Genomic DNA, 12231 nt, shown 5'->3' on the forward strand with positions numbered 1-12231 from the left:
ATTTCTCTCTCCCCAGGTGATCCCCAACAGCTGAATAGTTCTAGCATTCTCTAACATTATTTCAGAATTCCAACATGTCAGTTTTTATCTTTCCCTTTCACTAATACATCGCCCACTTAATACAAAACCCCTCACAGGTAGGAGGCCTTCGGGCGGATCCGCTTGTGTTCATGGTTTGTGGTGTAGTAACAAGCTCCATCACTGAAACAGCCATCCTTCCCCATCCTTCTCACAGTCTGAGCTCGTACAGCCAAGCTGATCATGACAATTTAAAAAAAACGCCGGTGCAGAAAATATGAAAAACTCAAAAATGCAGGAAGTACTAAGCAGGTCAGGCTGTATCTGTGAGAAGATAAATGGCTCCTGACCATCCATCAAAAATATGATGTAAATTTCAAGTAGGTCCTGATGAATGATCATTCATCAAGAGTTCATGATCATGAGTTCGTTAATAAATGAGGAAGACTGAGTATTCAGCAACAATGGATAACAGGGAGACTGAGTATTCAACAACAATGGATAAGAGGGAGACTGAGTATTCAACAACAATGGATAACAGGGAGACTGAGTATTCAACAACAATGGATAACAGGGAGACTGAGTATTCAACAACAATGGATAAGAAGAAGACTGAGTATTCAACAACAATGGATAACAGGGAGACTGAGTATTCAACAACAATGGATAACAGGGAGACTGAGTATTCAACAACAATGGATAAGAGGGAGACTGAGTATTCAACAACAATGGATAACAGGGAGACTGAGTATTCAACAACAATGGATAACAGGGAGACTGAGTATTCAACAACAATGGATAAGAGGGAGACTGAGTATTCAGCAACAATGGACAACAGAGGGAGATTGAGTATTCAAGTAGCAATGGACAACAATGCCAAGTCACATTCCTGTGCTTTTACACAGACTCTCGAATTCACATCAACATACCTTGGTTACTGGTTTGAAGCTTTCTTGCATTTTCTCATACCATTCAACCGTGGATTTCTATAAAATTAGCACAGTGCCAATTACTACAGTGTTACTTTTCTCAGGGTTTCTTGATGCATGGTTGCAAATGCATTAACTGCAGTTGTTGCACAATCCGGTGCAGCTATGTTTATTCTCAGTCTGACTGAAACTGTATTCAGCTGACTGCAAGATACAACACACTTCCTACAACATATTCTCATCAACAATCTCTTTTGTCTTCCTTCTCACCTAAAAGAAGTTGAAAAATTGAGCTACTTGACAACTAACAGTATAAGAACTTTATTGTTCACTTCTTGGGTACATTCTCTCCCCCTCCCACAGAACCCACTGAAGAATGATATAGCACGTTATTTCATATAAAACTGTATTCAATTTTGACCTGCTGCCCTCGGCCCTTAGTTCTGATGAATTGTATGTTGCTGTGATTCTGGCTTCTCATCATCTTTACAAACCAGATCATCAAAGGGTTCTTTGGCATCTTTCCCTCTGTGAGCTTATGACATTTGCAGCTGTTATAGTCATGTCATAGCTCCAGAAGCCTCTCCAGTGGTACTTTATCAACAGCATTCTGCAAGATGAGTTACTTTACATCTGATGGGTTCTTTCCTCATTCCCACTAACAACATGCAGGTGAGCTTGACTGCATTGTTACCTTGTAGATTGTGCCTACTGACAGTGACAGTCACACACTGTACCTTTACTCTCACAACCAGTTCCTCATGGAGCGACTTGTCGACAGGGCAGAGTACTTTGAAAGCCTCCATGGAGTGAATCTTCAGCAAGCACCTGAAAATATTGAAGGAGAATGGATGAGAGAAGCATGGAGGGGTGGGGGGGGGGGGAATCTTGAAAAAGAAAAGAGCTGGGATGGGGATAGACATAGGGGAATAGTATGAGAGAGGGAAAGAAATAAACGGAGAGAACGAGATAGAAAGGTAATGAAACAGAGAGCTGGAGACAATGACAGCGAGAGAAAATCAGAGTGAGAAGGAGGCAAGGAAGGTGATGATAGATCTTGAATCTGAACATCTACATTGTTCAGCTTTTCATGTTTATGCTGCTTAAAAGGGGTAACCCCTACTAATCCCATCTTCCAGCCCTGCATCAGAGTCCTTGCAAACAGCCCTTTGTGTGCATGTCCAAGTACTGTGCAACTGTGCTAAGGGTAGTGCTGAAAATGCCCTTCCAAGCTGTGCTTTCCAGACCCCTACCACCCTCCGGATATAAAATATTTCCTCATCTCCGTTATGCTTTGTAATTTGAAAACGTTAAGCTAGTTCAAAGGAAAAGACGGGCATCTGAAATGTGAATCAAACTTAGTTTTCACTTTAATCGAGGCGTGTGTATATCATGTGGCTGAGTAATAGCATATGCAATTAACATATATATATACATAAACTGTAATGAATTAGTTAAATGAAGAGGAATACTTAATCAACCAATATGTTTACAATATTACTGAAATATTAAATACACAACCATCTCCCCTTCAGTTCTTCCGCCAATTACTTTAAATCTACACACCCTGGTTTGCAACTCCTTAGCTAAAGAGAGGGCTAAATTCCTTCCCCTATTAGAAAGATCAAGATGGAGAGGGAAGTAGAGAGAGACATTAGTTATTGGTTAAACATCCTCTCCATTGCAGCAGTTCTGTTTCTCCCACTATAGTTACTGACTTGCTGGGGCACATGGACCAAGAGGAGAGCTGGTCTGACCATTAACCTGTATGGCTGAGCTGGTCACTGAAGGGTTGGTTGTTCTGATAATGCACCAACCCACTATGACTGCTGATCACTATTCAGTAAAGGGACAGGTGATCTTTGCAGGTGTCAGATAGGCTGCGTTGATTGGTTCAGATATAAAGCTCTCCTTGATCAAATAGAGTGCCTGCACTCGCTGGCCCAGTTTGTTTTCTAGTCTGGCTTAACATGCTTCTGGCTTCATGGTCTGACCTGGAATGCTTCGGCCTGTTACAACTTGGTTTGGCTTCTGGCCACTTCATTGCCATCAGACACTGGAGATGAAGATCTGTCTCTTCCTCTGTCCAGGAGTCACCTGCCTCTTTTTGGTGTCAGCTACATTGGAAATGACCTCTAATACCACTGTGGCAGGGTGGGGAGCTGAAAGGGGCAAATTGTCATTTACATAAGAGAAAGGAGTGGGAGTCGGCCATCCGGCCCATTGAGCCTGCCCTGTCATTCAATAAGATCATGGCTGATCTGTCCGTAAACTCAGCTCCATCTACCTGCCTTTTGCCCATAACCCTTAATACCCCTACTATGTAAAAACCTATCTAACTGTATCTTAAATATATTTAAAGAAGAAGCCTCAACTGCTTCCCTGGGCAGAGAATTCCACAGATTCACCACTCTTTGGGAAAAACAGTTTCTCCTCATCTCTGTCCTAAATCTTCTTCCCTGAATCTTGAGGCAATGTCCCCTGGTTCTAATCTCACCTACCAATGGAAACAACTTTCCTACTTCTATCTTATCTATCCCTTTCAAAATTTTGTATGTTTCTATAAGATCCCCTCTCATTCTTCTGAGCTCAGAGAGTATAGTCCCAGGCAACTCAGTCTCTCCTCCTAGGTTAACCCCTTCATCTCTGGAATCAACCTGGTGAACCTCCTCTGCACTGACTCCAAAGCCAGTATATCCTTCCTCAAGTATGGAGACCAGAACTGCATTCATACCGAGCTGAGAGATCCAGTTACCTCAGTCAGCTTATTAATACCCCTCATAATTATAGATATCTCTATAAGATCAGCTCTCATCCTCCAGGAATGAAAAGCCCCTTGCTCAATCATCAAGTTGCCCCTCAGGTCCCTTTTAAATCCTCAGTCTCTCACCCTAAATCCCAGCCTCTTCTCATAAATCAAGCCCACTAGTCCTGGCGATGTCCTTCCTGTCTGATATGCTGTGGTCTAGTTTTACAAGTGCAGCTTAATCTGGCTCGGCTTGGTCCGGATTACCTCAGCATCAACTCCAGCTGCTTCAGCGCCTTTGGAGCATTGAAGGGAAAGACCTGTCTCATCCTGTGGAGCAACATCCAGCAGTAGTTGATGAAAAGGACAAAACTATCGCACAGGGACTCTTCCTGCAACAAACCAAAGTTACAGATATGAGACAACCATTACAATAGCTGAAATTATCGTAATGAGACGACCATTACAATAGCTGAAATGACAATAAGTCATTGGAATTCTGATGCTGGGACTTTGCTTTCCAGGGGTAGGTGTGATGTGGGTTGACGGTGGAAAATTCCAGAAAGAGTGACGAGCTCCTGCAATTTACCATCTGTTCTTTTGTCTAGACCAGGGCTTCCCAACCTGAGGTCCATGAACCCCTTGCTTAATGGTATTGGTCCATGGCATAAAATAGGTTGGGAACCTCTGGTCTGGAATATAAGCTTCTGGATTTAGCCCTTATTAATGCAGTAAGTACTTGAAGCAGTGAGTTCTGATGGTTCTGCCTGCTTAGAGCACAGCACGCCAGGAGAATTATGAGGAGTTCTGCATACATTAACTAGGACAGAAATTCTCTAGAACAGCCAAAGGGAACTTGTTTTATTAATGCACCCAAGTCGAATGACATGCTCAAAACAGTACAAATTCTTAAAGAGGAAATACATGCAGCATTCTTAAAAAGATGCATTAATATAGAATAATAACATCACATTCCTACATCCATAATAGCTAAAATAACCATTTTGGTCTTGTCCTTTGATCATTTTAAGATGCTTCATGGACTGCACCTGGTGAATTCTGGGTGGGAGGGTGTTGGATGCAAGGACTAAGGTGTTTCAGTTTCTTCTTCAATTTTGGAATAAATGTTTTGCACCTAGGGTGTTAATCATCAGTCTCATGGGTAATCGCTGGAAGACACATATGCACGGATTGTGTTGTGACTGTCAACGAAAGCCACTGGAGACACACGCAGCTGGGAGTATAAAAATCTTTATTTGGCACACACAAGCTGACACATTTGAAGTCATTCTGGAGGGAGGCTTTCTGACCCAACAATATTTCACATTTTTATATGCTAAAGATCAAAGATAAAGCAGGACAATTCTATCATTACGATGTATCTACAATGCTTCCTTTGAATTACATATACTTTTCAAACACCTAGATATTCACACCAACACTTCCAACACCCGAAATGCAGGTTAATCACCACTGAGTCTGGGCTGCATTCATGCATATCCAGACATCTCAGGTCAATGGGGTGCTTCCTGGCTTGTAATAGACCCCAATCTACAGATCCAAGTAGATCATTGTTCTGAGCAGCATTTTAAATTCAATCCACAATTGATGATTCAGATCTGAAGACTGGCTACTGTTGAAATTAATATTTGCTATATTCCATAACTCCAGAATATGCCCTGACAGACTGCATGAAGCAAAAGTGGCTGGTGCTGTTTATAGTGTTGTTTTGTATTCAGTAAAGTTCTTGCTTCCTTTTGGCTTGAACAATATGGATGACTTCCTTTAGCATTTGCATAAATCTTTCTGCTTCAGCATTGGCTTGTGGCCAGCCAGGTGTGATCTTGTCATATAGGAAACCTAGGAAGTTTGTGAACTTGGTGAATTGCTCACTATTGTACGGTGATCCATTATCTATCCTTGTTTGCAGTGCACCAAGCAACAGTGGTATATTCACCCTTCGGCTTAGTGGCATTCACAGGAGGGCTCCTCACACGTCCTACGACAGGGATTGTACTCATTGACAACCTCAAGCAAAAGACTGGTAGAAGATAAGTCAGCAAAGCCAACACTAACACTAGCCCTTTGGGTAACTCTGACATTCACATCAGTTCTTGCAGAATTAATAACGTGGTTATTTTGCACATGAAGTTTGGAGTCTGAGCTCAGAGATGAATCCACTGTGGACACTCGTCTCCCCACCGCTGAGGACATTTTCAGAAGGCAGTGCCTCAAGAAAGCAGCATCCACCATAAGGACCCTCTGCAACATGCCCTCTTCTCATTCCTATCATCAGGGAGGAGGCACAGGAGCCCGAAGGTGAACACTCAGTGTTTAGGAACAGATGTTTCCCCTATGCCATCAGACTTCTGAATGATCCATGCATCTCACTACTTTGCTCCCTTTTTGCACTGCTTAATTGTTTTTTATATATTTTGTGTTGTAATATTTTATCCACTACATTGTACTGCCACAATTCAAGTTTCACAACATAGCAGAAATGTCTGATGCAAGGGGCATAAAGTGATTGGAGGAAAGTGTAGGGGGTTGGTCAGAGGCAGGTTCTTTACAGAGAGTGTGGTGGTGGAAGAGGTACCTACATTAGTAGCATTTAAGAGACCCCTAGGCACCCGTATGATATGAAAATGGAGGGCTATGTGGGAGGGAGGGGTTAGATTGATCATGGATTGGGTTAAAAGGTCAGCACAACATTGTGGGCTGAAGGGCCTGTCCTGTGTTATGCCAGTGATAATACACCTGATTATGATTATGACATCAAACAATATCAACCTGAGAACCAAGGCTTCTTCTTTAATTGTTGTTTAGTTCCTTTGAACTGTTGATTAACTTCATCAAAGTCAAAATAAAATTTATTATCAAAGTGCGTACTTTACCGTGCACAATCCTGATTCATTTTCCTGTGGGCTTACTCAGCAAATCTATAGGATAGTAACTGTGCAAACACGAAGAAATCCGCAGATGCTGGAAATTCAAACAACACACACAAAATGCTGGTGGAACACAGCAGGCCAGGCAGCATTTATAGGGAGAAGCGCTGTTGACATTTTGGGCCGAGACCCTTCGTCAGAACTAACCGAAAGGAAAGTTACTAAGAGATTTGAAAGTAGGAGGGGGAGGGGAAAATGCGAAATGATAGAAGACTGGAGGGGTGGGATGAAGCTAAGAGCTGGAAAGGTGATTGGCGAAAGTGATACAGAGCTGGAGAAGGGAAAGGATCATGGGACTGGAGGCCTAGGGAGAAAGAAATGGGGGAGGGTGGGAGCACCAGAGGGAGATGGAGAACAGGCAGGGTGATGGGCAGAGAGAGAGGAAAAAAAAACAAACAACTAAATATGTCAGGGATGGGGTAAGAAGGGAAGGAGGGGCATTAAAGGAAGTTAGAGAAGTCAATGTTCATGCCATCAGGTTGGAGGCTACCCAGCCGGTATATAAGGTGTTGTTCCTCCAACCTGAGTTTGGATTCATTTTGACAGTAGAGGAGGCCATGGATAGAAATATCAGAATGGGAATGGGATGTGGAATTAAAATGTGTGGCCACTGGGAGATCCTGCTTTCTCTGGCGGACTGAGCATAGGTGTTCAGCGAAACGGTCTCCCAGTCTGCGTCGAGTCTCACCAATTTATAAAAGGCCACACCGGGAGCACCGGACGCAGTATACCACACCAGCCGACTCACAGGTGAAGTGTCGCCTCACCTGGAAGGGCTGTCTGGGGCCCTGAATGGTGGTGAGGGAGGAAGTGTAGGGGCAGGTGTAGCACTTGTTCCGTTTACAAGGATAAGTGCCAGGAGGGAGATCGGTGGGAAGGGATGGGGGGACGAGTAGACAAGGGAGTCGTGTAGGGAGTGATCCCTGCGAAAAGCAGAAAGAGGGGGGGGAGGGAAAAATTTGTTTGGTAGTGAGATCCAGTTGGAGGCTGCGGAAGTTACGGAGAATTATACATTGGACCTGGAGGCTGGTGGGGTGGCAGGTAAGGACAAGGGGAACCCTATCCCGAGTGGGGTGGCGGTTAGATGGGGTGAGGGCAGATGTGCAGGAAATGGGAGAGATAAACTGTAACGGATAGTAACTGTAACAGGATTAATGAAACATCACCCAGGGTGCAAGAGAACAAACTGTAAATGCAAATGTAAGTAAATAGCGATAAATAACCAGATCTTGAGATGATGAGATAAAGAGTCCTTAAATTGAGATCATTGACTGTGGGAAACATCTCACCGATGGAGTGTAGTTACTGTGTCCCCTTTTGTTCGAGAGCCTGATGGTTGAGGGGTAGTGGCTGTTCTTGAAGCTGGTGGCGTGAGTCCTGGGCTCGCTCTCGCACCTTCTGCCCGATGGGAGCAGCGAGAAGAGAGTATGGCCTGGGTGGTGGGGATCTCTGCTTTCCTACAACAGGATTTCATGTCGCTTTGCTCAATGCTTGGGAGAGCGTGATCTAACTGGGCTGAATCCACTAGGTTGTGTAGGATTTTCCGCTCAAAGGCATTGGTGCCAGTCAATACTCTCTCCACTATGCATCTATATTAGTTTGTCAAAGTTTTAAGATGTCACATGCATAGTGTCTGCTTTGTAACAGACTGCGTAATGACTTTACTTTTATTTTGCAGTCCGAGCTCCGAGATGGTGCAGTTGGAGTTGAGCTGCATTTGCAGTTAATGTGTAACGTCACTAGAGGGCGCACTCTCTATGAGATTTCTCCATTTTGTGTCTGAATTGCTGCGGCTCTCGGGGAAGAAATGTAATCTTGGCGTTCCGACAGTTTTGATTTTGTTTCGTGTCAAACTCACAGCCAATATTTACTGTTCTGTGGCCCTTTCTTCACAGCTAATTGAGTCACTGATAGCACCGCATTTGTGATCTTTACAACGGAAAGAGCTGAGCGGTGTTAACAACCAGACGTGTAATCGCAGTGACTTGAGATTAAGTAAAATATCATGCAGGTTTTCTTGGAATTGAATGTCGTTTGAGATGAAAATATTCCTAGAACTTTAAAGGAGTGGTGCAGTTGTAAGGAAATGTGCTCGCTGAGTTAAGCTGGTTGGAGGCTCGTTCACTCTTCATGTTAGCAGAAACCCAGTATGAACCGGTATGTGCAATGGCAATTTCAACATTCATTTCTAGCCACGGGTGAGCGGGGTGAAAAACGTAGGATCATCACAATTGTTGCTGAGTTCTGCTTTGACTTCCACATTGCTACCTGGTCTGATGAGGCTGGAAACCTTTGATGTGCTGAGTGACAAACGCTTGCAAATTCATTAAGAATTTCTACACGATACGTACTGCTTTCTTTTGGCAGGACATTCTTCTTTGCGAGGACAGCTTCAACCCCACTATTATAAGACTACTGAAACGGTTTCCCAGTGTGATACGATAGACCCTTAGCCACAGAATTTACCTCTCTGTCTCTCTACACCGCACTTTCTCTGTAGTTGCAACAGTTCATTCTGAATTCTGTCATTATTTTACTTTGTACTACCTCGGTACATCATGTACCGAATTGATCTGTGTGAACAGTAGTAAGTCAACTTTTTCACTGTACCTCGGTACAAGTGACAATAATAAACCAATTCCAATCCCAGCTGCCAGTTTAGATGTAACACTGGGAGTTCAGAAATGTTGTCGATTTTTTTTCTATAAATGGTTCTTTTCTGGGATCTATTTCTCTTCTAACAGTACTGTACTTTGTAGATTTTTTTTCCCTCAACTGCTCTTGTGTGTCTTTAACTGCTGGTTGAAAGCGACTCCACAGTGGGAGGTGGGGATTGGCCCATGGACGGAGCATTAGTTTCCAATTAGCTGATGACATCACGGCGCCATACGGGTTTGAACCAATCACACGGCAGCTGTGTGTTCCTGGGTTGTCGTGGACCAGGTAGATGGTCCACGGTAACCTGGAACCTTCCCAGGTTCCCCAGGAAAGGTAGACAGCGGGTGAATGTTAGAGTACTGCAGGCTGAGGGTCACCGTGCGTATGAATATAGAGATTGTTACAGGCCCTTCGGCCCACGATGTTGTGCCGACCATGTCACCTACTCTAGAAATTGCCTAGAATTTCCGTACCGCATAGTCCTCTATTTTTTTTTCTATGCTCAATGTACCTATCCGGCTCTACCACCGTCTCTGACAGTGCATTCTACCGCTCTATGTTTAGTGTCTGCTTTCTCCTGCTACTTATGGCGCTCCATTTAAATAGGTATTTGTGACTGAGTTTAGCTTCAAATGTTTCCTGAATGTTTAGTGTCCGTCTTGTCTTGTAAATAAATAGTTACCTTACTTAACGGGAGTGAGTCTATTCTGTCCCCAGTCTCAGAACCCGCAAGCTCTAGTCTCTGAAAACGACAATCATCTGCTAACTCAGACAGCTTGACACCCTCCATCAGGCGGTTGCTCTGATATTCATTCTTCAAGGTTTTCCGTTTTTAGCTGTTGCTCCAGGATCAGTCGATTCACGTTTTGGAACAGGTTGTCTCAGATACAAGCAGTATTGATCAACTGATCATTTCTTAGCTTGTGCAGAGGGACGTAATGACCTCATATCACATTCTTTTGTGGACTACAACATAGTTGGTGCATTTTGTTCTTCTAGGCAGCAGTTGTGGGCGGTAATGTGTCATAAATATCCAGCAATTCTATCTGTACTCGGCACAATGACAATAAAATTGAATCTAATCCAACCCATTGTGTAACAGGAGTACTTTTTTCTTACGAATGTGATTCCAAATCCTGTCATTGCTCTCAAAAGCTGCAAAGCCACTTTTCTCAGTGGGCAGAACTGCAGATCATAGGAGCAGAATTAGGCCATTCAGCCCATCGAGTCTGCTCCACCATTCCATAGTGGCTGATGTATTATCACCCCCTCAACTCCAGTCTCCTGCCTTTGCCCTGTAACTTTTGACACCCTGATTAATACACCCAATCACCTGGCCTGCACAGCTGTTTGTGGCAAGGAATTTCACAGATTTAGCACATTCTGGCGAAATAAACTTTTCATCATCTCTGTTCTAAATGGATGTCCCTCTGTTCAAAGGCAGCACCCTCCAGTCCTAGACTCCCCCACTATAGGAAACATCCTCTCCACATCTACTCCATCTAAGCTTTTCAATATTCGACAGGTTTCAATTTGATTCCCCTCATTCTACTAAACTCCAGTAAGTACAGGCCCAGAGCCATCAAATGCTCCTCACATGTTAACCCTTTCATTCCTGGGTTCATTCTTATGAACCTCCTCTGAACCCTCTTCAATGCCATCACATCATTTCTCAGATAAAGGGCCCAAAGCTGCTCACAATCCTCCAAGTGTGGTCTGAGCGATACCTTATAAAGCCTCAGCATTACATCCTTGCTTTTATATTCTAGACCCCTCGAAATGAATGCTAACATTGCATTTGCCTTCCTCTCCATAGTCTCAGCCTGCAAGTTAACCCTGAGGGAATCCTGCATGAGGACTCCCAAGTCTGTTTGCACCTCTGAGTTTTGAATTTTCTCCCTTTTTAGAAAATAGTCCACCTGCCTTTATTCCTTCTACCAAAGTGCAGGACCATATACTTCCCTACTCTATATTCCATCTGCCACTTCTTACCCCATTCTCCCAATCTGTCCAAGACAGCCCTTCTGCAGCCTCCCTGCTTCCTCAGCACTTCCTGCTGCTCCACCTATCTTCATATCATCCGCAAACTTGGTAACAAAGCCATCAGTTCCTTCATCCGAATCATTGACATGTAAAGTGAAAAGAAGTGGTCTAAAACCGAACCCTGTGGCACATCACTGGTCTCCAGCAGCCAACCAGAAAAAACCTCCTCTATTCTGACTCCTTCCCTCCTGTTAGTCAGTCAATCACCTATCCATGCCAGTACATTTCCTGTAATACCATGGGCTCTTATCTTGTTAAGCAGCCTCATGTGTGCCACCTTGTCAAAGGCCTTCTGAAAATCCAAGTAAACAACACCCATCGACTCTCCTTTATCTATCCTCAAAAGAATTCCAACAGATTTGTAAAGCAAGATTTCCCCTTAAGGAAACCATGCTAACTTTGTCTTACTTTATCATGTGCCTCTAAGTACCCTAACCTCACCCTTAATAATAGGCTCCAACATCTGTCCAACCATTGAATCAGCCTATATTTTCCTTTTTTCTGTTTCCCTCCCTTCTTAAAGACTGGAGTGACATTTGCAGTTTTCCAGTTCTCCAGAACCATTCCAGAATCTAGTGATTCTTGAAAGATAGAGTGTCAGCTTTCATAAATTGAGGGATAGAGTTAAGAGTCATGAGGTAATGATGCAACTCTATAAAACTCAGGTTAGGCCACACTTGGAGTTCTGTGTCCAGTTCTGATTGCCTCACTATCAGAAGGATTTGGAAACATTGGAAAGGGTACAGAAGAGATTGCCAGGATGCTGCCTGGCTTAGAGAGTATGGATTATGATCAGAGATTAAGGGAACTAGGGCTTTACTCTTTGGAGAGAAGGAGGATTGAGGAGACATGATAGAGGTGTACACAATATTAAGAGGAATAGATAGAG

At 43.5% G+C, this 12231-nt stretch overlaps 1 protein-coding gene across 1 annotated transcript in view; it reads right to left on the bottom strand.

Annotated features, from left to right (window-relative positions):
- baiap3 (BAI1 associated protein 3) overlaps window positions 1-12231 on the bottom strand; it is a 222272-nt gene that overhangs the window by 29798 nt on the left and 180243 nt on the right. The window contains exons 16-18 of the mRNA XM_059978679.1: window positions 3961-4085; window positions 1685-1775; window positions 948-1004 (exon numbers count right to left, since the gene is read on the bottom strand). Of these exons, the coding sequence (XP_059834662.1) occupies window positions 948-1004; window positions 1685-1775; window positions 3961-4085 (273 nt within the window). The remainder of the gene's footprint in view (window positions 1-947; window positions 1005-1684; window positions 1776-3960; window positions 4086-12231) is intronic.

Source organism: Hypanus sabinus, chromosome 9, assembly GCF_030144855.1.
Source record: "Hypanus sabinus isolate sHypSab1 chromosome 9, sHypSab1.hap1, whole genome shotgun sequence".
Taxonomy (NCBI): Eukaryota; Metazoa; Chordata; class Chondrichthyes; order Myliobatiformes; family Dasyatidae; genus Hypanus; species Hypanus sabinus.